The following is a 25750-nucleotide window of genomic DNA, read 5'->3' on the forward strand; positions in this document are numbered from 1 at the left end:
TTATTAGCATGCCTTTCCTCTTGATGGCCTCTAGTTGGTTTTGGAAGCGGCCGCCTTTGTCGACTAGGATCCCAAGATATTTATATTCAGAGCAGTTTGAAATTACTTTTGTGCCAAGCGACCAAGTGTGCGACTTTTTGTTCCCAGATATGGATAGAGCTTTTTGTCTTGCTGACATTCACTTCTAGCAGGTTTTCGGCGGCATAACCATGAAGCGTGTTAATAACATTTTGAAGACCAACTTTCGTGTGGCTGACCAGGACCACGTCGTCCGCATAGGATATGCTGGGCAGGGCTTTGCCCCCTAACCAGGGGGCATGGGAATTGCAAGCCTCTAGGGCAGGTGGCAGGTCAGCTGTGAATAGATTGAAAAAGGTTGGAGCTAACACGCACCCCTGCTTTAGGCCCTTTGTGGTAGAGAGAGGTGTGATCCGTTCCCAAGCTTTACCTGGACCCACGTGTTCGTGTGCAATTCAATCAGGAGGCTTAGTAGGGGCGAGGGGATCCCCCAGGAGGCCAGTTTTCGCCAGAGGAATCCTCGGTTGACATTGTCAAAGGCCGCCTTGAAGTCCACAAAACAGAGGTGGAGGGCCTGTTTGGTCGCCATAGCCTTGTCAATGAGTAACGAAATGGCCATCAGGTTAGTTGTTGTACCCATGTCTTTACAAAATCCTGTTTGGCTGGATGGTATTACGCTTAGGTTTGCAGCCCATTCTCGCAGCTGGATCAATAGGAGGCCTGCAAAGTATTTAGCCTCAATGTCAAGGAGTGCAATCAGGCGGTAGTTTTTTGGGATTGTTCTATCCCCCGCCTTGTAGATCGGTGAAATGATTGAGCCCCTCCATGAGGCAGGAAGGCGCCCAGAGTTATTGACGGAGGAATAGAGGGGGATCAACATGTCAGCCCAGTATTCCGGTTCGAGTTTAAAGAGGGCCGGCGGAATACCGCTAGGCCCAGCTGCGCCGTCTTTCCTACCTTTGGAAATTAATTTCCTAATTTGGGCCGCGGAAGGTACAAGTTTGACATCTTCACGTGGTGAGCATGTTTGAGGTTGTCGGCCATCCCAAAAATTATGAGGCTCACTTGATTTGCCGTCCTGATGATAAAAGTGTTAGTCAATAAATGATTCCCAAGACGATTTCGTTATATAGGATGTTATGCCATTGTTTTTCGGATTCAACAATTTGTTTATAATCGACCAAAACTGGGTGCTGTTGTTGCCATTGGAAGCATGATGGAGTTTGGCCCAGAAGTCTTCTTCATTAGTTCTTTTGATTGCCTATTTCAGTTTTTTGAGATCAGCACAATGCTTATGGAGCTGTGTTAGAAGACTTCCATCCCCCGGGCTTTTCTTCAACAGTCTTAAAGATTTATTAATCGCTTTTTTGTGGCATTTCATGGCCAGTTTCTGGGTGTCAGAGATCTTCATTGTGACACCAGATGCATGAGCCGAAAAATGCCGTACAGTTGTTGAATAGTTGTTTGCAAACTCAGCCGTGAATTGTTCCCAACCTGCTACTGTGTTGCCCGAAGGATAGTTTGAGGAGTTCAGTTGGATTTTTGCAGCTTGAAGTACCTCCACAGTGTTTGCTACTGAAGTTTTGATTATTTTAAGATTGATGGTGTGACTATCCTGCGGACCTATTGCGTTTGGAAGAATAGCATCACGAAGAGCACCTAGACTAACTTCTTGAGGGCGATGGTCGCTGTCGCCCTTGTCCCCTAAATTGAAGCTCAAAACGTGATGAAATAGCGTGAGGGAGACTAGCGTGAAATGGATCGAAAAGGTTGTCTTGCCTGAGGTGAATGTGGCCACAGATGGTGAATCCTCTGGGAATCTTCAGTTTAAGACCCTTAGGCCCATGTTTTCCAGATCTTCCAGTAGCGCTTTAGCAGACTTGAATGCCTTGCATTGGCTGCTAAATGACTGGGATGGTATATTCCAGTAGTATGACTGGGCCTGAATGTCACTGCTAACGGAGGACCCTAAGATTCATTGATTAAAATCACCAGACAAAATTAGATTTGGTGAAGTTCTAGTTGCCATAACGTAATGTAAGTGGTCCATTAGGAGTTTCCCCTCCTGCCTCTTCTTTTTAGGGTTGATGTAGATGTTGGTCAGCTGGAACTCTTTCTTCTTGCCCCCGAAGTTAAGAGATAACTCTACTGAGTTTATGGCTGAGGAATTAGTGGTGAGTGCCCGCGCATAGCCGATAGTTGATATTTTAAGGTAAGTTGCTAGTTCTCCTGACAGCCGACCAAACTTGCTTTTCCTTGTAGCTGGGGAATGATGGCAGGTGTAGACCTCTAGATGAATCGGCTCTTCCAGCCATGTTTCCTGGAGGAGGATGATGTCAAACGATTTAACGTATTGTTGGAAGTCAGTGTCAGCTGCTTTGTTGTAAAGCCCGTTAATATTCCATGAGCATAGTTCCATGTGCGATGCATCCGTGCGCATATCAGAAAATCAGGTAAACCAGCCATCAAATGGTCAGAGTGGCTCAGACCTTTTTGAAAATCATCTTGTGGCAATTGATGCTGGCAATTACAATCCACAAAGAAAATGTGCCCTATTATCTGGCAGTCTTGGACGTGCTGCTCAACAGATCGTCGATAATTTACCTCGTATTCAAGCTTGTGCTGGTCGTTCTAGCCATTCGCGATGGAATATTTACATCAAGCCTCTGGAGCGGTAAAAAAAAAAAATTTGCAACAGAACCCAACATCATGCTAGAGCATCACAATTTCTTTAAGCACAAACAGGCCGAAGGTGAAAGTGCGGAGGAATATGTTGCAGAACTCAGAATATTAGCGTCCACTTGCGAAATTGGTCCCACTGTCGATACCAGCATATGTGATCAGTTTGTATTTAGCTGTTCTTCACGGAAAATACAGGAAAGAATATTAAATTGCCGCCACCCCACCCTTGATGAGGTCATTGACTTAGCGTAGAGCATTGAACCTTCTCTCATTTCCACCAAGCCCCTGCATAGCGATGCTACAGTCAGCACCCTGACAAGAAAGGACAATACTCAAGCACACCACATATGTGCTGTGAATACTATAAGTAGAAGAGTACCAGACCTACTCCGCGCAAAGCTGGTTCTTTTTGTTTCAGATGTGACTCCAAGAGTCACATTGGTAGCTTTGCGGGATGCCCAGCTTCAGGAAAACGTTGTCTCTTTTGTTTGTAAAATCAGGACATTTTCATTCAATTTGCAGAAGTAATTAGAACACGGTAAGAATCCGCTCTATTGACACACAAGTGGACGAATACACTGACTCAATTCTCAGTTAGTAATGTAGTCTTAACAATTGAATGTAATTCTGTAAGTATTCCAATCAAAGGTCCCACATGTGAGGCCAGCATTGATGGCGCAACTATGCATATGCTGGCATATTCCGGCCCCCTTTTACCATTTTGTGAGATACCACATTCCACGAACTCTGGCATAGAGAGCTGTCTCCCAGTGATGTCAACCCAAAGGCATTTGGTGAAAAGGACATAGACATGCTAGGATTCTTTTCTGCCAAACTAGCCTGCTTGGGTAGAGAAACCGTCAATAAAATGTATCTAATGATTCAGAAAAGGGGGTGGTGATGAACAGAGTGCCTGAATTAAGCAGACCACTCTTACCCAGTCCAAAGATCAGGGCTTGATCCATCACCGTTTTTTAGCTCACTGCACCATCCCAGCTCAGAACTTGGCTATATGCAAATTAGTCTGTTCCTGTCCCAGTGCATGATGGGAACAGGGCAAACCAAACTACCAAGCCAATTCTTATACTGGGAAGGAAACAAGCTACCGGGGACCGGTTTCTGGCATTTCAGCCTCGTCGGCCCGGCTTGCTTGAATCCTGATGGTGCAATGAGCAAGGGACTCACATCTGAGTATACCCTTCCACGCTTATGGTGGACAAAATGATTCAGAAAAGGGGGTGGTGATGAACAGAGTGCCTGAATTAAGCAGACCACTCTTACCCAGTCCAAAGATCAGGGCTTGATCCATCACCGTTTTTTAGCTCACTGCACCATCCCAGCTCAGAACTTGGCTATATGCAAATTAGTCTGTTCCTGTCCCAGTGCATGATGGGAACAGGGCAAACCAAACTACCAAGCCAATTCTTATACTGGGAAGGAAACAAGCTACCGGGGACCGGTTTCTGGCATTTCAGCCTCGTCGGCCCGGCTTGCTTGAATCCTGATGGTGCAATGAGCAAGGGACTCACATCTGAGTATACCCTTCCACGCTTATGGTGGACAAAATGATTCAGAAAAGGGGGTGGTGATGAACAGAGTGCCTGAATTAAGCAGACCACTCTTACCCAGTCCAAAGATCAGGGCTTGATCCATCACCGTTTTTTAGCTCACTGCACCATCCCAGCTCAGAACTTGGCTATATGCAAATTAGTCTGTTCCTGTCCCAGTGCATGATGGGAACAGGGCAAACCAAACTACCATCAGGATTCAAGCAAGCCGGGCCGAAGAGGCTGAAATGCCAGAAACCGGTCCCCGGTAGCTTGTCTCCTTTCTGGTGAAGAATTGGCTTTGTAGTTTGGTCTGCCCTGTTCCCATGATGCACTGGGCCAGGGACAGACTAATTTGCATATAGCCAGGTTCTGAGCTGGGATGGGGCAGTGAGATAAATAACGGTGATGGATCAAGCCCTGATCTTTGGACTGGGTAAGAGTGGTCTGCTTAATTCAGACACTCTGTTCATCACCACCCCCTTTTCTGTATCGTTTTTGGCCACTATAGGTGTGGCAGGGTATACTCAGACATGAGTCCCTTTCTCACTGCTCCATCAGGATTCAAGCAAGCCGGGCCGAAGAGGCTGAAATGCCAGAAACCGGTCCCCGGTAGCTTGTCTCCTTTCTGGTGAAGAATTGGCTTTGTAGTTTGGTCTGCCCTGTTCCCATGATGCACTGGGCCAGGGACAGACTAATTTGCATATAGCCAGGTTCTGAGCTGGGATGGGGCAGTGAGATAAATAACGGTGATGGATCAAGCCCTGATCTTTGGACTGGGTAAGAGTGGTCTGCTTAATTCAGACACTCTGTTCATCACCACCCCCTTTTCTGTATCGTTTTTGGCCACTATAGGTGTGGCAGGGTATACTCAGACATGAGTCCCTTTCTCACTGCTCCATCAGGATTCAAGCAAGCCGGGCCGAAGAGGCTGAAATGCCAGAAACCGGTCCCCGGTAGCTTGTCTCCTTTCTGGTGAAGAATTGGCTTTGTAGTTTGGTCTGCCCTGTTCCCATGATGCACTGGGCCAGGGACAGACTAATTTGCATATAGCCAGGTTCTGAGCTGGGATGGGGCAGTGAGATAAATAACGGTGATGGATCAAGCCCTGATCTTTGGACTGGGTAAGAGTGGTCTGCTTAATTCAGACACTCTGTTCATCACCACCCTCTTTTCTGTATCGTTTTTGGCCACTATAGGTGTGGCAGGGTATACTCAGACATGAGTCCCTTTCTCACTGCTCCATCAGGATTCAAGCAAGCTGGGCCGAAGAGGCTGAAATGCCAGAAACCAGTCCCCGGTAGCTTGTCTCCTTTCTGGTGAAGAATTGGCTTTGTAGTTTGGTCTGCCCTGTTCCCATGATGCACTGGGCCAGGGACAGACTAATTTGCATATAGCCAGGTTCTGAGCTGGGATGGGGCAGTGAGATAAATAACGGTGATGGATCAAGCCCTGATCTTTGGACTGGGTAAGAGTGGTCTGCTTAATTCAGACACTCTGTTCATCACCACCCCCTTTTCTGTATCGTTTTTGGCCACTATAGGTGTGGCAGGGTATACTCAGACATGAGTCCCTTTCTCACTGCTCCATCAGGATTCAAGCAAGCCGGGCCGAAGAGGCTGAAATGCCAGAAACCGGTCCCCGGTAGCTTGTCTCCTTTCTGGTGAAGAATTGGCTTTGTAGTTTGGTCTGCCCTGTTCCCATGATGCACTGGGCCAGGGACAGACTAATTTGCATATAGCCAGGTTTTGAGCTGGGATGGGGCAGTGAGATAAATAACGGTGATGGATCAAGCCCTGATCTTTGGACTGGGTAAGAGTGGTCTGCTTAATTCAGACACTCTGTTCATCACCACCCCCTTTTCTGTATCGTTTTTGGCCACTATAGGTGTGGCAGGGTATACTCAGACATGAGTCCCTTTCTCACTGCTCCATCAGGATTCAAGCAAGCCGGGCCGAAGAGGCTGAAATGCCAGAAACCGGTCCCCGGTAGCTTGTCTCCTTTCTGGTGAAGAATTGGCTTTGTAGTTTGGTCTGCCCTGTTCCCATGATGCACTGGGCCAGGGACAGACTAATTTGCATATAGCCAGGTTCTGAGCTGGGATGGGGCAGTGAGATAAATAACGGTGATGGATCAAGCCCTGATCTTTGGACTGGGTAAGAGTGGTCTGCTTAATTCAGACACTCTGTTCATCACCACCCCCTTTTCTGTATCGTTTTTGGCCACTATAGGTGTGGCAGGGTATACTCAGACATGAGTCCCTTTCTCACTGCTCCATCAGGATTCAAGCAAGCCGGGCCGAAGAGGCTGAAATGCCAGAAACCGGTCCCCGGTAGCTTGTCTCCTTTCTGGTGAAGAATTGGCTTTGTAGTTTGGTCTGCCCTGTTCCCATGATGCACTGGGCCAGGGACAGACTAATTTGCATATAGCCAGGTTCTGAGCTGGGATGGGGCAGTGAGATAAATAACGGTGATGGATCAAGCCCTGATCTTTGGACTGGGTAAGAGTGGTCTGCTTAATTCAGACACTCTGTTCATCACCACCCCCTTTTCTGTATCGTTTTTGGCCACTATAGGTGTGGCAGGGTATACTCAGACATGAGTCCCTTTCTCACTGCACGATCAGGATTCAAGCAAGCCGGGCCGAAGAGGCTGAAATGCCAGAAACCGGTCCCCGGTAGCTTGTCTCCTTTCTGGTGAAGAATTGGCTTTGTAGTTTGGTCTGCCCTGTTCCCATGATGCACTGGGCCAGGGACAGACTAATTTGCATATAGCCAGGTTCTGAGCTGGGATGGGGCAGTGAGATAAATAACGGTGATGGATCAAGCCCTGATCTTTGGACTGGGTAAGAGTGGTCTGCTTAATTCAGACACTCTGTTCATCACCACCCCCTTTTCTGTAATAAAATGTATCTAGCCATCAGAGGTAAAAATATTATCGGGTGGCGGGATTTAGCAAAAATGGGCATTATTTTGAAGCCTGGTTCTGATAATCCTATTGTCTTGGGGGATTTAACTATAGAATACGTATGCAACCTTACAGATCCTCGACAAGGTATTCTTACTCAATTTAAGAATGTATTTCGTGAGGAATGGGGCAATGTAAAAGACTTTGAGCGTTGCGTAAGGCTCAAGCCTTATGCTCAACCTGTGGTTCATAAAGTAAGACCCATTCCTATCAGTGTGAGAGAAGAACTCAAAACCATTCTGCAAAGTTTATGCTCTCAAGGGATCATTGAACCATGTGGCTCCTTACTTTGGGTCACACCCATTGTGGTTGCATGCAAAAAGTCTGGAGAAATCAGACTATGTGCTGATTTGAGGAGTCTTAATGCCATCAATTTCATAGACTGTCTTCCCCTCCCTAAAATACATGAGTTGTTAGCCAATTTGGGAAGTTCAAAATTGTTTTCCTTGATTGACTTGAGGTCTGCCTACCACCAAGTTGCCCTAGACACAGACTAACAAGAACATACTCTGTTTATCACACCATTCGGAGCCTACAAGTACCTGAGATTGCCATTCGGTTTGGCGTATGCTGAAGTCGTCTTTCAAAAACTGATGTATAATCTGTTTGGCAATCGTAAGGGTGTACAGGCTTACCAGGACGATGTCCTATCCATGCTGATACCTTAGAAGAGCATAACCGGTTGCTACATCAAGTTTTGGATATTGTTACTCAAAGAAACATGACAATCAGGAAAGATAAATGCAAGTTTGCCCCAAATGAACTGGATTATCTGGTTGATGCAATATCCAGTTTAGGCATAAAACCCAAATTGTCACTCATCAAGACCATCAAGGAGGCTAGGGCTACCAATAACAGGAATGCTTTATGCTCCTTTCTTGGCCTCCCTCAGTACAAAGCCAGGGTTGGTCTCGAATATGTGCAAGCTGTGGTACCTCTCAGGTCCTTATTAAGAAAAGGGCCTAAGTACACATGGTCTCAAAACAAAGAAACAGCGTTCGTTCTCGTCAAAGCACTCATTGAGAAAGCTCCAGCCTTAAGTGCTTTTCAAGAGACCACCTTATTTTATCATTGTACACATGAGTCAAATTGGTCCCGGAGCTATTTTAAGCCAAAAGCAAACAGGTAAAGAAAATACAGTTGTATTCGCCTCATGAGCACTCAAACAATGCAAGAAACAATATAGCACAATCGAACGGGAGGCTTTAGTTTATGTCTGGGCCATTCACAAATTCAAAATGTACATCTGGGGTCATATGTTTATTCTACAAACAGATCACAGACCCCTTGCGCACATCTTTCCAATGGAGCCAATAACAATTTGTCAGCAAGATTAACAATATTAGGGTCCAAATTACAAGAATTCGTGTTTGAAATTAGGCATGTACCTAGGGGAAAAAATGTTCCGGCAGACTGCCTTGAATGAATGCCTGTAGAAGACTTTGAAGAGGACGACTTTATGGATGATTTAGTCAGTGTGGCGTTTTTGGATGCCATTAATCCTGAATTGAGTGCAGGTCTGAGTGAATTGGACTGGTTGACTGCTTGTCAGGAGGATGAAACCTGGAGCAAAGTCTGTGAGTATGTTGTTCAAGGTTGGCCAGAAATAGAATACTAAGCAGAACATTAAAATCATTTGCTCAAGTAGCAGATGAACTGTCTTTAGCCAATGGTTTAATCATGAGGTGGGTTTTGTATCTACCTCTGACAAAAGTAAGGGATTCTATCATTAAACATGCACACCAAGGCCATTTAGGTTCTACCAAAACCATCATGAAAATTAAACAGTACTACTGGTGGCCAGGGATTGGTGCCCACGTAAGGTTCTTGATTGAGAGGTGCCTGAATGTCTAATTTCTGATAAACACTGGAAGACGCACAACACCCCTTTGCGTCCTGTCCAGTATCCTAATGCCGCATGGGAGATATTAGGATTAGACTTTTCAGGACCATTCATTTTTTTACCTGACCATATTAGGTACTTGGTACTTTTGATAGATTATCATTCAAAATGGATGTACTTTTCTTTTGTGAAATCTACAGACTCTGAGCCAGCTATTGACATTTTCAGACAAGGTTTCTTTATTGAAGGTTCACCTAAAGAAGTAGTTGCGGATAATGGTTATCACTTTACATCTGATCGCATGTCCAAAGGTTTTCCACAACATGACATGATACACATACAGACAGCTATGTATTTTCCTTTTCTGCAATGGCTTGGTAGAAAGGGGCAACAGATTCATCAAGGAAGGGGTGCAAACCGCATTGGCAAGCAACATGGATGTTGGAATGTTCGTTAACGTGTTATAACATGCCCCACATTGTACCACAGGTGCTATGCCATTTTCCCTGATTAGAGGCAGAGAAGCTCACACAAACTTATTTCCATCTTGGTCAGATGATCGGGTAGACAAGGAAACCTGTTTCCAAAGTGACACACTCACAGCATAACACGAAAGAGTACTTTGACAAATAACACAATGTATCCTTGCAACCATTCACAGTAGGTGATTGGGTGCTCAGAAAAAGTCCCATGAAAGTCACCAAAGGACAACCCACCTATTCAGTCCGAGTCCAGGTGGAAAGGGCCGGCAAACCTTCTATATTATTAGCGGGCAGAGGGTGGTGGAACAAACATCAATTGGTCAGATTGACACCTCTGCAAGCCAACATCATTATTGACAGTACTAAACCTGCTTTACAATCAGACTGCGTAACTTGGGTGCAACCTACGATAAACGTAGCAAACAAACCTTTGCAGCAAGGTGTAACACCTGTTTCGTTTGCTACTTCAGCTTCAACTGATGGGGGTATATCTATTAGTCCCATTATCTCACTACCCATTTCAGGCAGCACCTCTGTGTCTCCCCCTATTGACACTTCAGTAGTAAGGTCCCGCACTATCGAAGCTCCTTCGAAATTTAGAGACTTTGTAATATACTAAACGTGTGGTTGTGTTTCTCCTCCATGCTGATATCTTTAGTACTGTATCATTTTTGATACCGTTTGTAATGTATAACCCGCAAAGTTTATTTTATCTTTTGTTGTTGTAAAGGGAAAGGTGATGAAGTAAGTGTTACTTGTGCATTGCTGTTACATTCTTTATTGAGGACACACGATAACCCTGCGTGCCCTTTAATGTGTTACTTACTGCCTCACGTTCCCGGGCGATGGTTAGGTTCCACAGCAGTTCCTGCTGTGGCTACTGCTGTGGCTGTTTCCGACCGACTTCTCTGGGTGCGTCGTGGACTCTTCCTTTTCAATAAACTTCTTTGAATGTACACCCTGCGTTGGAGTGATCCATCCACTACACTCACACTCAGGTTTCAGGCCTTCATGGATAGTCTAGCACAACAACTCAGTGACACTGCAAAAAGGTGTGAGATGTACGAGCATTTCTTTGTGACATAACTCAACTTTCCCAGTCTGCAGTTGACCTCCGAGGTACCATAGAGGCCTACAATAAGGTAAAAATACCTAAGGTAAGCCACGTTAGAAAAGCATCTTAACAAAGCTGTGTCTTCACCTTTTCCCTCGCAATCAGTGTGGCAGGAAGCAGCATTTTTTGGTTTTTAGATTCCTTAGTAGACCATGATGAGAACTCTGTAGGTCTGGGCTTGTGCTCATGTTCCACGTCTGAGCAGTACTCGGTGCCTTTTACAATAGCCTTCTCAGCAACACACCATGTTTTTTATCCCGACTCGTGGTCTTCCTGTACCTGGTGTAATCCCTCTAGAGGTGGTCACAGAGCTTTCGTTCATAGACAAAAAGGACATATTTGCATTCTGAAATCGCATTTGGATTTTGGGAGTCCAATTGGGCTTAACTGTATTTTTCTGAAAGTTTAGGTTAGTCTCTTAGAAAAATAAATTGCACCATGGTCTCTGAGTTCTGTTCATACAGTGATAGCAGACATCCAATAAGATTACTTTGGTGCTGTGGATTCAACAGAAGTAGTCTGTTTGCTGACGTTTAGTCCTCTTCTTCCAGAGCAGATCACAAGTGACATAGAAGGGCATTCAGTACATCTTTGTTCAGGCGTTGCAGTGGCCATGCTATTGGCCACAGTCTTTCTAAAAGAGAACTTGGTTAATCAGAACCACACACATGAAAAACTGCCTGCAATGACCTGGGCAGGGAGATGGCAACGTAATGAGCAGCCTAGGGATATAGAAGGGAATTGGGAGGCAGCCACACCTGTACTTTTGCTGTTTATCACTTTGTTACAATAATGAAAGATCCATAGTTTGTAAGTGTAGTCAGGATCATAACTTTATTTCTTCTTCAGATCCATGAGATAAGTAGAGTTAGTCAAGAGACCCCACCAGGAGCAGTCCCACTGCTCAGCCCTTCATGCCAACTGACATCTCCTTACTGTTTCAGCCACCTAACATTCCAATGACCTCATCAAGGGCCAAGCAGTGTAGCAGGGGAAAGCATAGGGAGGATGAACAAGATATGTTACATTACAACACATCCCCCTTTTATCAAAATCAACAATTGAATATAAGCACACATGTAAAATAATTCACACGGAAGTAAAAGTGCAAAGATGAAAAAGCACAAAGAGAATGTTAAGAAGATTCAGAATTAAGGAGTCAAATAACACAGCGATTTAACAACCCAGTACTAAACCTACTAACACTCTAAACACAATTAATTAAAGTCAGGGACAGATTTTTCATACCCAACAACGGTGGTAAACCATTCTCACACCACCTCCTTCCCATATCAAAATACAAAAATTAGAGAAACATCTCTGTAAAGGGCAAATCACCTCCCTATTGGGAAAAACATACTTCCCCAAAAACTTTGAAATATATAATAAAAGGCAAATCACCTCCCTATTGGGAAAAACATCTCCCAAAAATACAAAAACATGTTGTATAGGGCAAATAACCACCCAATTGAAATTTGAAAAACAGAAGACAAGGATACTATAGCGCTGCTGGAAGCCATGAAGGCTTATGGGTTTACTCAGCAAGTCATGAGCGCCACTCATCTTGCAGGCCACACATTAGATGGCATTTTCACCAATGATGACCGACTGAGCATAGGAGCCCCGATCCCGCTCACCTGGTCAGACCATTCAGCTGTGCCTTTCAACTTAACAGTGCCCATGATATCCCCAATCGAAGGAAACTCCTGGGGAACTAGAAGAAATTTCAGAAACATAAATAATGACACCTTAGCCCCCTTGATACATAGCGCTACCTCCTTTTTAAGATCTGACCCGAATAAGGAGGCCCGGAACTGGTCAAATAGTAACGGAAGGGCAATGGACATTCTAGCACCTTTCAAAAAACACTACTCTGCCAGAAAGACTCTCTCAGCCCCATGGTACACTGAGCGACTCAGGGCACTGAGACAGATCTGCAGGCAAAAGGAAAGGGCCTGGATGGCCAACCCCAAAGCACAGGAGAAAGTCCAACACAAACTTGCTTTGAAAGAATATAAAATAGCCATTACAGAGGAGAAAATAACCTATTTTAATAACATGACCTCTGAACTAAAATCATCAAGGGAACTGTTCAAAATCATCAATTCTTTGACTATCCCCAGCTCTGCTAACCCTGTGACAGACACCCAGCTGCTATGTAATAACATAGCAGACTTCTTTTCTACCAAAATTGCAGACATCCATTCTTCCCTTGAAACCCTTAATCAGAAATTGAACAATAATTCTATGAAGCCAGCAAGCCAGTCGCCAGATACGAATCCCGATGAAATGAGTATTCCCACTCCCCACCTTTGGGATTCTTGATTATATTAAATCCTGCTCCCCCCTGGACCCTTGTCCTTTAAAGATCCTAAAGGCATGCAGAAACACTCTTTTACCTCCTCTCCTGGGGATTCTAAATGGAGCAATCTCGGAAGGAATCTTCCCGCAAATCTGGAAACGTGCGGTTGTTAAACCTCTGCTAAAGAAGGCATCACTGAACCCGGAGGTTCTCAAAAATTTCCGCCCGATATCTCTGCTCCCGGCACCAGCTAAAATACTCGAAGCCCACCTAAACCGTCATTTGACAGTATTCCTGGAGAAAGAGAATTGCCTAGATTTCTCTCAACATGGATTTCGAGCTGCTCACAGCACGGAGACCGCTCTTGCGGTCGTAGTGGACAAGATCAGATTGGAGGTGGACAAAGGCCGGACCATTTTCTTGGTCTTGTTGGACTTAACAGCAGCCTTTGATACCCTGTCCCCCTCGATTCTGGTCAAAAGACTGAGGGAGATAGGGGTCCGAGGAAGTGCCCTGGGCCTATTATCCTCCTTTCTGCACCAAAGACAACAACAAGTGAAGCTCGGCGACTACTTATCACCTCCTAAAGCAGTGCAGTGTGGGGTTCCACAGGGCTCGGCATTGAGCCCTGTACTATTCAACATTTATGTGACCCCCCTGGCCAGACTCATCAGAACTTTTGGGTTTCAAGTGTTATCGTACGCTGACGATACACAAATTATTGTCTCCTCAACCCAATCTGGACAAGACGACGCGGCAACATTTAAACTCTGCATGGAGGCAGTATCCTCCTGGATGATCAGGAATTACCTCAAGTATAATGGAGACAAAACTGAGGTATTGGTCTTTGGAGGAAGTCGGGACCAGTGGAGTGAGGAATGGTGGCCTACCTCCCTGGGCGAATGCCCTCTCCCAGCAAAATCTGCCAGAAATCTAGGAGTAATTATGGATTCAACACTGTCTTTCGACCTTCAGGTGAATAGAACCACTGGCACCTGCTGTTCCATTATCCGGACCTTAAAAAAGATCGCTCCCTTTCTGTCCCTTGAGGCCCATAAGCAGTCGACGGTCGCCCTGGTGTTGTCCAGGATCGACTACTGCAACGCCCTCTATGGGGGCATTAATAAGAAAGCGATCCAACGACTTCAAGTGACACAGAACGCGGCGGCCAGGTTGGTCCTCAACCTACCTAGACGCTCTTCTGCAACGGCGGCGAGAAGAGAGTTGCACTGGCTACCCATTCAGGCCAGAATATCATTCAAAATTCTCTGTCTGACTCACAGTGCGGTCTTTAACTCAGGCTCTGAAGAGATCAAAGCACGTCTAACACCTTATGTCCCCAGTAGATCCCTTAGATCATCTTCCAAAAATCTGCTGACGGTTCCCAGAATCAGGAAAGCGAGATGGGGTGGGAGAGCTTTTTCACTACTAGGGCCGAAGCTCTGGAATTCACTCCCCCCAGAAATCGCCAACCAGCCGTCAAAAACGGTTTTTCGTAAATTCATTAAAACCTGGCTGTTCTCGTTAGCGTATTAGACCTTTCATTTTGAGCCCTGTTTCATTCTTTTTGAACGCTGACCTGGCAATGTATGACTTTGCTTCTTTTTCCATCTTAAGGCGCCTTGATGCCCTTAATTGGGTTAAGTTCCATATAGCGCGGTACAAATAACAAATCAAATCAAATCAAATTGGGGAAAACTCCTCCCTAAAAGTCTAGAAATACTAATGGGGTGACAGTCTTGTGTCACCCACAACCAAGAAAATGGCATATAGCCTATGGGGGTAACCAATTAAGCTACCCACAATCCAAATGAGAGCACAATACACTTGGACTCTCGACAAAACCTAGAAAAACTAATGGGGTGATATATTTATGTTGTCACCCACAACCTAGAAAACGGCAAAAAGCCTATGGGGTAACCAAGGAAGTACCCACAACCCAAAAGAGAAAACAGATACCTTAGACACTCAACAAAACGTCGCCAGTGTTACAATAATGAAAGATCCATAGTTTGTAAGTGTAGTCAGGATCATAACTTTATTTCTTCTTCAGATCCATGAGATAAGTAGAGTTAGTCAAGAGACCCCACCAGGAGCAGTCCCACTGCTCAGCCCTTCATGCCAACTGACATCTCCTTACTGTTTCAGCCACCTAACATTCCAATGACCTCATCAAGGGCCAAGCAGTGTAGCAGGGGAAAGCATAGGGAGGATGAACAAGATATGTTACATTACAACACACTTCAATCCATTTCTTTAGGACAACAGGAGCATCGGACGACCCCTTTCCTGGGGTACCTCAACCCCGCATTTATACCTGTGATGGCACATACAACTCACTTTCTCCTTATTTCTTTCTCTCTCTTTATTCCTCACTCGGCGTGTCAGTCATGACAGACCACATAATTATCGGGCAAGGCCAGTAGGCAACTTTCAACACTTGAGGTGGTAAAAAGATTCTAGTAGGAGACGGGAGCATAGGTAAGTTAGAGATTGACTCGTAGAGGAGAAATAGTGAAAGCAGCCCACGGAGCATAGAGAAGGATGAGTCCACAGAGGGTAGCGTAGTCTGTGGAAGGATGGACATAGTCAGTTTTCGTGGAGGAGGTGATGGCAGGAGGTGATAGATGACTATGTGTCCCTTATCAGAATAGTTGTTTTAAGGGTTAAGGTCTTGCACCCTTTCTGTTCCTTTCAAACCTATGTGATTGTCTATTTATTTGTAAGCTTTCAATAGATTTGCATTTACTCTTGTGACTATATAAGTGACTGTCTTTGTGACCATTATCCCTAAAATCCTTTTCTTACTCAGGATTGGCTGTAAAGTGAATCTGCAGCAACTGAATAGCAAGGTGCTAAAAAGCAGTCAGTTGGTGAGTATTATTTTTTATTTTAGTGGATGGAAGAAAACTTTAGTTTCCATATGTATGCAATAAGACGGTGAATGGATTTTCCAATTTTTGCTGGACCGGTTTGCCCAGTGCACAGAGTAGTAGTATGACCTTAGCAATGGCTGCTATGGTGATAGGAGGGCATAATGGCCGTTTTCTACTGGAAGAGGCGGACGGACTTGGAAGTAGAGTATCCATATCCTTCCTAAGTTTGTGGACAGTTAAACTGTATGCTGAACTTTAGTGGAAACAAGTGCAGATCACACTGTATGAAAGTAGTGTGCTAAAAGCAAACGCAGGGTCTGTACTTTAGACGAGTGCATTAGATCAGTGCTTCCCAAACCTTTTAGAACATTGACCCACTTTACAATAAACATTTGCGACCCGCTTAGTTTTAATGGACATGAGGTGGGCGATTTTTAATGTAACTAAAGCATTGTGTGGTAGCCTATTGTTATTTGCAGACAGCACATTTTCCATTGAAATGGTCACTAAGTTTGCACAGACATACAATTTCACTGATAAAACTATCCTGCACACAAATAATGATGTGTGGAAATCGGATGTCAGTGAATATTTATCATTTGTGCTTCACCAACTAAAGTGTCTTGAATTTTCTGACGCTACTAGAATCTTTGTTTCCATCGCACAGAATTACAAAAAATGTGCTTAATTTTGTTCTCTTAACTGCTGAGTGTATACAGTTAATTTACAGGTACATTACATATCGTTGTGTGTTCTTTCATTCCACACTTCATGTACCCTCTGACTACAAAGTGAGAGGAGTTCGTAAACACCAGCCCCCTCCGTTAAAAATACAAAGAAGTACACATAATATGACATTTCACCGCTTTCTTTGAAGCACAACAAATGTGACAGATAAATACAGAATTTAAGAGCATCTTTATTTATTGTCTGGACTAAGGCAACCCACCAAAAATTGGCTTTGACCCACGGTTTGAGAAATGCTGCATCAGATGGTGTTTTTCTCTCTCCTTAGTGAGGCAGTGTTTCCTGGTCCAGGACTGACTGTGTAAAGCATAATCCCTATGAGCCCCGGAGCTGGTCTGTGAGCCCTGTTACTCATTCCAGACTCTGTGATTTTCTTCCAGGTTGCAGCTCAGGTGCTTAGTATAAAATCGCTGTCCAGTGGAATCTCTTTTTTTTCTTCCACGTACAGTTCATATGTGTGTTGTAAGGCTGTCCTTTTCTTGCTTCTATTATCGTCATTTTATAAGTATCTAAATTTCACGATTGCTTCACTAAGTATCCCAGCAAGTTTTTTTTAATTTTTTTTTATTTAAGAGGTTTTATATAGCGCTAGCCAGACCCGAAGGTATCGGAGCGCTTTACAGGATATAGGGGAGAAAAACACATAAAAGAGGCACAAGAAAGCGTAAGTGATCAAACGTTCCAGTGTGCTGTGCGTCCGAGGAGCACATTAAGGTAGAGTGGTTCCGAGGTAGTTTCGATGCGTGGGTAAAGTCCTGAGTTCGATCTCCCTCCGGGAGTGGAGGAGAGTAGGGGGCTAGGGGGCGTGGATGAGGTGGGGGGTGTTGGAGCAATTGCCTGTTGGCAGCTGGGTGTCGGCTTGTGCGCTTCGAATTCAGTTTGGAAAGGCACGGTTGAGGTATAAGTCTTTTAAGAGTCTCTTGAATTTTATGAAGGAGGGAGTAGTCCTGATGTCAACCGGGATGGAGTTCCATATTTTGGGTGTGTTTCCTGCGAAGGAACGAGCCGCATTTTTTGTTTGCGTGTTTTCAGAGGGATTAGTAGGAGGGTGTCGGAAATTCTAAGGTTTCTTGACTGGCAGGCTTTCTTGAGCTTAGGGGCCAGGTTTTCCGGTTTCCCTCTGTGTAAGGCTTTGTGAGTAAGGCAGGCAGTTCTGAAGCTGGAGTGCATTTCCACTGAGAGCCATTTTAGTTCTCTGAGTGCGGGAGATAGGTGGTCGTATTTTTTGACTCGGGTGACCATTCTGGCAGCAGCATTGAGAGTTTTTTGAGTGGGGCTAGGCGGGAGACAGCTGTACTGGAGAGAACTGCGTTCCAAATGTCCAGTCTAGATAATACCAGTGATTTGGTGGCTTGTTTGAGGTCCATGGGCGGGATGAAGGGTTTAATTTTGTTGAGGAGCTTCAGATTAAGGAAGGCACTCTTGGCGGAGGTCTTAATGTGGTTGGTCATGGTTAGTTTTTGGTCAAGGGTGATTCCTAGTGATTTTATTGAGTTAGCCAGGGTGAGATTGCCGTTGAGAGCATTGATAACTTTCAGCCAGTTAGTGTCAAGGGATTTGAGGATGTCATCGACGATGCTAAGGGTCGCAGTTTCAGTACTGCGGCCTTTTCTGAAGCCTGATTGGTGTTGGTCTAGCAGGTTGATATTGACCATGTGCCAATTCAGTTGACGGAGAACACATTTTTCGAGGATTTTGGCTAGGAAGGGGAGATTGGAAAGAAGGTCTGAAGTTGTTCAGGTCGTTGGGGTCTAGACCTGGCTTTTTGAGTAATAGTGTGACTTGGCCGACTTTGAGACAATCTAGTATGATGCCTGTTTTTAAGGAACTGTTATGATTTCTCACCATAGTGGTATTTTGGTTTATTATAATGATCGTTTCCTTATTTTTTATTTATTCGGTTCACGCTGAAAGGATAATATTCACTTAGCTCACAGTAGCATGCACATGCTTTTAAGATGGTGCTCCCGGTTCTCAAATCCATCATACTTTTGTCCTCTGTAAAGTCTGGTTTGTTTGATCACTCAAATGGAAGCAAAGGTTGGATTTGACTTAAATTAATTCCTTTTTGATTCATTTAAGTATGGTATTTAAACTGTAATCACTTAAAAGTGTATGTTATCAGTACTATATAATGAGAGAGAGTATGGCATAGGAACTGCTGTAAATACGTTATTTTTGAGTGTTTCGACAAAGGATTACGGTGCTGTATTAGAACTATTTTGTGTCACATCTTTATCTGATAGATATATATAGAAATGTATGCCTCTGCCATAAAAATAAATGGAGGCCAATAATACAATATGTAGTGTGACTGTACTAATAAATCAACATTTATTTACAAAGTTAAAGTTCAGATACCAGTTTATTAGTACAGTACAGCAAACTTGACATGATAGAAACACTCTTTACTCACAAATTGCATATTACAATTACTTGGCATGGCAAAGAAGTCACTATTCACGAGGTCTCCACAATGAGATTTCAATTTATTGCACATATTTAACCCCTTCCATTCTTGTTTTTTTGTTGGAGGGTGAAGGGGATTTGAAGAGTTTAACAAGTTAGTGCTAGCTAGACCTTTAATCTGAGGATTGTCTGTGAAACTGGGTTCCTCAAAAAGGTACAAAAGTAGAGGAGGACCTCTCTTCCGAAGATTCCTTTCAGAATCGAACACCTATTCATCCAACCTCACCAATTAAAACTATCCCTTCACTACATATTGATCAGATCGATCTATCTGAATAAATACTATGACTCCAAACCACCATTTCTGTGGTCAGTAAGAAATCCCATTACCATGCAGCACACCACAAGGCCACACAAATGGACGAATGCCCTAGTCAAATGTTGCTAACATAACATCGGAGGTCCAGTAAGCCGACGGAGCTGCGGCAGGGTATGGACTGAAACAGAACGCGAGTAGCGGTCACTAAACCGCAAATAATCCCTGCGACGCAAGCTCATGAGGCACGCTATTTAATATTCAAATAGACCACAATAGGTCATTTTTTTTTTAAAACGCTCCACACGGGCCAACTCGAGCCCTGAAGCCATAACCAGACAGACGATTTTTGCTGCCCGGTAGTAGGACTATAGGCATACAACATTTAACTTATTGAGTTTTTGTTAGTAGGGGCCCTTAGAGGTCCTGATGAGTAGGCAGGAGTGGACTGCCGACGAAACATGTCATGTCGACATAGTAGACCACACAGATCGTTCTACTTACTAACCCCCTTTTAACGTTCTCAGCCAGCGAAGCCATTAAAATTAATTTTTTCGACTAGCCAGGGAATTTTTTACATTTTGCATACACCACCATTCACTTACCTAGGTCCCTACACTTCCTATCACTTATCACAGTCCTCACCAATCACATAGCCTATCGTCAAAAAATTAAGTGCTCCCACGTAGCCCGTAGGTTGTAGCACGCCCCGCCCGGTAGAGGGACGGGAAGACCCCAATGATGGGAGAATGACACTATGGGATTCATAGTGTGTGAGGGGTATTTTAAAAACACACTGTGCTCTCCTTCTGCCACTCGCAGGGAGGCATTTTTTCACTTTATAGACATTAAGTCTTCACTTTATCCAGAAAACTATTAAAAATAATTCACCAAATCACATTGATAGAATCCTATTGTTTGCATACCACGTCCTGGAGGGTGATTCTATCATTACCTCTACGCTTCCTCAAGTGTTTTTGTGGATGTGCTAACATAACATAAGCAGTCGCATAGCAATTGAAAGCCGCAAAATACATGAATCTCATAGCTGCAGTTGTCATCTTGGGGCTATTTTTGTGTGCATGAAGCATGTGTATTCACGCTCTAGCGATAAGGATTACATTCCCTCCTTATCTTTGTAGGTGACCAAGAAAACTGTTTTCAAAACATTGCAGTGCTGCTGTCCTTGTAGAAGCAGTGGAGTGATTGTAGACCAATTTCTGCACCCACCCCCTAGGCTGCCCCTGGGACTCACTTTTCTCGTCCTTGGCTGGCCATAGTCTCTGACAGACAGCTGGGTCAGTGCAGTGATTAATGAGATGGAACTAGGTTTCTCCACACCCAGAGATGCTGTGCTGAAGTATTTTCAACCCTGGTAGGGCTGCTCTTTGTCACTTTTGATGCCTTGGTTTCTACCTAACCTAGGCACAGCCTAGTGCCCTTTCAAAGTTGTTAAACAATTCCCACTTACATGACTTGTGTCCTTTCTAGGTCTTAATGCCCTTTCTATCTCTCGATGACCCTTAGAGTCCCTGATTATGTAATTTCCTTTTTCCCAACAGGATGACTCCTGCCTTGCAGAGCTTTCTCTTTCTCTGTCTATGGAGTACCGACTGAGTGCCGGGCAGTTGAGGGGCGTCAAATTTGAAGTGCACAACTTCCAAGCCGAGCTTCATGAGGGTCTTTTTCACAGTACCCTGATTCACAGGCGGTTCTCCAGCGCAGGGCCTGGAACTGCCCAGGAGCCACTGAACACAAAAGAGCCACTGGGGCAAACAGGTCAGAGCTTTGAGTGGTGCTGTCAATGTCCCTTGGGCAGAGTATGGCCTCTCACAAGGATGTGCCATTGATAAAGGTCACAATGAACACAGCGATTCAAAAGTGAACTGAATCACGGTAGTACCTCCAAATGGTTTAAGAACATAGGCTATTTATTAAAAGGGACTTTGGACTGCTACTTGTAGTGGTAGTGCCTATGTTACTGTTAATGATAGTTCTTCCAGCACACTTAGTACTTCCAGTAGTAGTAGTAACATTAGTAGTACCAATAGATTTTGTAGCACTAGCTCAAGTAGTAGGGCAATTAGTTGTGAGAGCACCCATAGTTAAGCGAGCATTAGTACGAATGAAAGTATTTTTTCAAACCATGAGACTCTTTAGTATTTAGGCATAATCCTTAAGAATTTATATGCATATTTTCTCATGCAGAATAATCAGCCAATGATTTGAAATGTAGCTTTGTATCATGCTGCATTGTTTATTGAGTTATTTTGAATGCAGTGCACTTAATGTAAACCACTATAGACAGCTCGAATCTTGCCTGTAGCTTCATTGTGGGACTTGGGTATAGATTGCCTGTGTGGTGACATTGGGTATGGAGAAGCTCAAGAATTGTTCTCTGCTGGGATAGATCAGTTGGGAGAGACTCTAGAAAGGATGCACTTGTTTAAGTAACGATCACTTGAAATTGTAAGTTTTGCTTTGTAAGATGTTTTTCACTGATGTTACACTTTTGTTTTAGAGGCATCTTTATCTACGCAGGACCATCCCCCGGGGCTCCTGGAGCGCATTCCTCCAAAGCTGGAGCTGATTTTTGAGAACACTAACATTGTCCTGTCAATGAACAGCCAGCAAAGGTTATTATTTCACTGGGTCATGTGCATGGGTATGGGAGCAGGGATGCCTTGGCAAGCAATGGTGTTTTCCAAAACTTGTGAAGAAAAGTTACTGTTTCATAAATTCGCCCAAATTTCTTTCTTGCTGTTTCTACACTGCTCTCATGTGTACCCACTCTCCTGACTGCATCTTCTGTCAGCATTTCTAACATGTCTCTGTCCCCTGGTCTCTTTTCTGTGTTTCTACGTCTTTGCACTGCATCTTTTGACACTACTCTTTTCCCAAAGTCTGTGCTTTACATCTCGTAATACTGTTTGTTGGGACCACATCTCCTCCCCTTAGTCTCTATGCCATGTTTCTTGATGATGGTCTGTTCAACCCCTTCATAACACATCACATCCTTTGGAATCCGGTTGTTACATTACCTCTCTAGAACCTGGTTAGTCCATGGCCCTGAATGATCCTGTCTGTACATCATACCTTGTTATCATGGTCAGGGATTTGATTCTTGATAGCTGTCAGTGATTCAACTCTCGCATCCCCAGTTTATGTGCTGCCTCTTGTGTCACATTGGTGCTCTGCGTCTCACTTCTCGTGTTGAGGTGCCTTCTCTTACTTCTCCAGTAGCCAGTTTGTATGCTCTTTTCTCTACCCAAACCAGTGCCTGCTTCTTTTGAATATAGTGGATTACCGTCTCTTGTGTCCCTGGTGGGTACTCCATCGCTTGTGATTCTAGTTGGGGTACTACCTTTTGGGACCAAGTGCATCAAATGCTGTTTTGTGCCTATCTTCTTCTACAACAAAAAGCAAGAAAGGAGCCATTTGGAAAACGAATGAGACGTTGGTGAGTGTACTTGAGATTGTTTTGTGGAATGAACTATAGCAAAGCCATCCTCCCACTCCCAGCCATGCACGGTACTAGCTGTTTTCTTCTTTTGAAATATTACCCTACCCCGTCTTGTATTACTGCTTTCATGCCTCTTCCCCCTATACTTTTCTCCTCAGGCATCTGAATTGGACGATGAAACTTTTGCGTCTTCTGCATGTCAGTGAAGAAGAGCAGTTACCGCTGCGCAATTTTACCAGCACTACAGACCTGCCCCAGATGACCTTGGACCTCCTTTTAGAAGGTTGTAGGAGTGTAGTCTTTGGAAAGTAGTTTGGTCTGTTTATAGCAGTGTGAGACACGAGTGTAAGGAATTGTTGATTGTTAGCTCAGAGGTACCCGGTAAGGAAGAAAAGCAGGTGGACATGGGATGGCAAATGGGCTTAGTGTGTGGGAAGGGAATGAGTTGCACAAGGATAGGTTTATATTTTGTTTGAAACGAGCTAATAATACATGTTCAAAGAGGTGTTTAATTGGAGTTTAGTTTAGAGAAGTGGTGTGCCGCCTTAGTGTTGTTTCTTTACATTGTTAAATAAGAGAACCAGAGAAATGATTCAATTGTCCCACAAGAAATTGCTTTATCAAACATGTTCATTTATCAATTATGACAACATTGATGCAAATTTGAGATAATTAATGGACTCATAGAAAAACAACAAAACACATTCCATATGATTATCATTTTATGTTGAGGGAATAAATCAAAATAGTGAGGACAATCACCGGTGAGAAAGTGAAAATAATAGTGGCAAAGTTAAAGATACACTTTAGAAAAATATTCAACAAGAAACACCATCCCAAAAATGGAAGGCAAAAGAGTAAAGAGATATGTCTCAATTGATTCTTTGTCTGGTAGAGCTCAGTACACAGCAGGGATAGCTAGAAACATAATGGGCATACTGAGTACTAGTTTACTCCACATATTTATAAAAAATGCCACAGTAGTCTGATTTCAGGTAGCCGCTACTTCTGGGTTGTAGTGTTTCTGCATTTCAAATACTGAAGCTTTTGGGTCCTCCTCAGGACAGAAATCTGGTGGGGACTATTTCTGTGAAAACCGCATAAAAATCGCTGTGAAGACATTTAAGTTTAAGTGGGTGCCCTACTTAATACAAAATGTGAAGTAAATCCCTCTGTGGCATACCCTGCAGAAAGAGGGAAAATCCCTTAGGAAAACACAGGTACACAATCCTAGAATTAGAAGAATTCTATTGTGAGAAACAGAATAAGGAGAAAATATATTCATAAATATGCTTTAAAGCAAAAAGGTACTGAACTCAAACATGTAAGAAAATCTAGATAATCTACAGAAAGTAATATTACCTGGTTTGTTTTCAATTAGATTTTCTGGTGAGAGTCACCATGGTGCTCTAAAATCTTAAAGCCTCTGTAGCTTTTGTGACTACTGCTGCTGCGAGATGTCCGGATCTCAGTTGGGGGTACCGTGGAACAGCTTTGCCGCACGCTGCACACCTGTGTCGGTCGCAGCTTAATACACTTTTGGAAACCAGGCATTTTGAGTATCTGGCTCTGTTCCAAAGTGTCATGTGGCATTCCGTATGCGGAATGCGATGATGTCACACAATTAGCAATGTCTGATGAAACTTGCAGCCTCAGTTCGCTGTTTTTATGAGGCTGATGAAAGGAAAAACATTTTTTCAAATGGGGATATAGTGAAACTGTACTGTACAAACCTTAATAAGAATTTTTACATTAGTGGTTCAAAATCAGAGTCTTATGACAGGAGTTGACATTGCGTCTGGTTTTGTGGGTGTAGTGCAGTGACCTCACTCGTCAGTGACTGATGGAACTTGGAGCCCCTTGAGTGGCCATGTACACTAAGGGCAGATTGAAGGAAGGATATTTTAAAAAGACTTGTGGATGCCATTAGGATTCTAATGTTTACGAGAGGTCCCTCTGTTCACTAGATTCAACAAAATTATAAGAACCACTGTCATAATAAGGTGATATTGGTGGTTGCTCATAAAGTTTGATTTATAAAGTGTACTACTAGCAAGCATATGTGTAACATGTAGGAGTGGATGACATGGACATTGAAACAATCAAAACTTTAAATAATCAAAGTCAATAAACAGTCTGGGGGGTTGGTGGTAAAAAGATTAATGTGCAGTCAGTGGTGGAAAATGGAATTTGGGTTGCTACTGAGAAGTGTGTGGCGTGGAAGTTAAATACCACGCATATTGAAAGGTCCAAACAAGTATTTATTTTCAGAAGTACTCCATGCATGAAACACAACTGATCCAATGAATATTCAACTGCTACCCACACTGGTGTCCAGCTAAACTCCAGAATCATCAGGTACATTCCAAAGTGGAACATTACCAAGCACAATACATCACAGCTAAGCAAGTAATAGTCAAACAGCCAGGTATCAGAATATCCCATTATCCCCTTTTTCCCAAACAAATAAAAAAAATATATACAGATTTTGTTACACAAATAAATAAACACATGAGATATAAATTCAAACTCGAGACATAACAAAGTCCAATATAAAAAATCCTCAAAAATGTAAAAGCATTCCTAGTAGTAGCTGAATCAATAAATGAAACGTAAGTCTATTTTGAAAAGTAATCTGCTAATTCCACCAAAAACCTCATCTCTGTGAAAAAGCAAAGTGAATGGGCCTGAAAAACTTAAAGCTACTCTCTACCATGGCTTCTTAGGTAGGGGTACAGGAGAAAATAGTTTTGGTTGAATTTTTCAGTGTTAGTCCGAAATGAAACACTCTTGAAATGAATCCACCAATTTGTGTACTTCAGCATCCATACCTGGCCACCAATAAAATGTACGCAAAGTAGAAAATACACAAATGTAAAATATGAGCTATTCCCACAAGACTTACCCTTAAGGTAACTGGTGGAATAAATGAGATTTGTCGTAACAAAATGCCAGTCTCACAAGTAAGCTCGGAAGCTACCTGTG

At 43.6% G+C, this 25750-nt stretch overlaps 1 protein-coding gene across 1 annotated transcript in view; it reads left to right on the forward strand.

The window, feature by feature from the left end:
- Window positions 1-25750, forward strand: part of BLTP2 (bridge-like lipid transfer protein family member 2) — a 748021-nt gene that overhangs the window by 214817 nt on the left and 507454 nt on the right. Inside the window, exons 6-9 of the mRNA XM_078680109.1 lie at window positions 15767-15827; window positions 20865-21081; window positions 21824-21938; window positions 22924-23048. Coding sequence (XP_078536235.1) covers window positions 15767-15827; window positions 20865-21081; window positions 21824-21938; window positions 22924-23048 — 518 coding nt within the window. The remainder of the gene's footprint in view (window positions 1-15766; window positions 15828-20864; window positions 21082-21823; window positions 21939-22923; window positions 23049-25750) is intronic.

This window comes from Lissotriton helveticus, chromosome 3_1, assembly GCF_964261635.1.
Source record: "Lissotriton helveticus chromosome 3_1, aLisHel1.1, whole genome shotgun sequence".
Taxonomy (NCBI): Eukaryota; Metazoa; Chordata; class Amphibia; order Caudata; family Salamandridae; genus Lissotriton; species Lissotriton helveticus.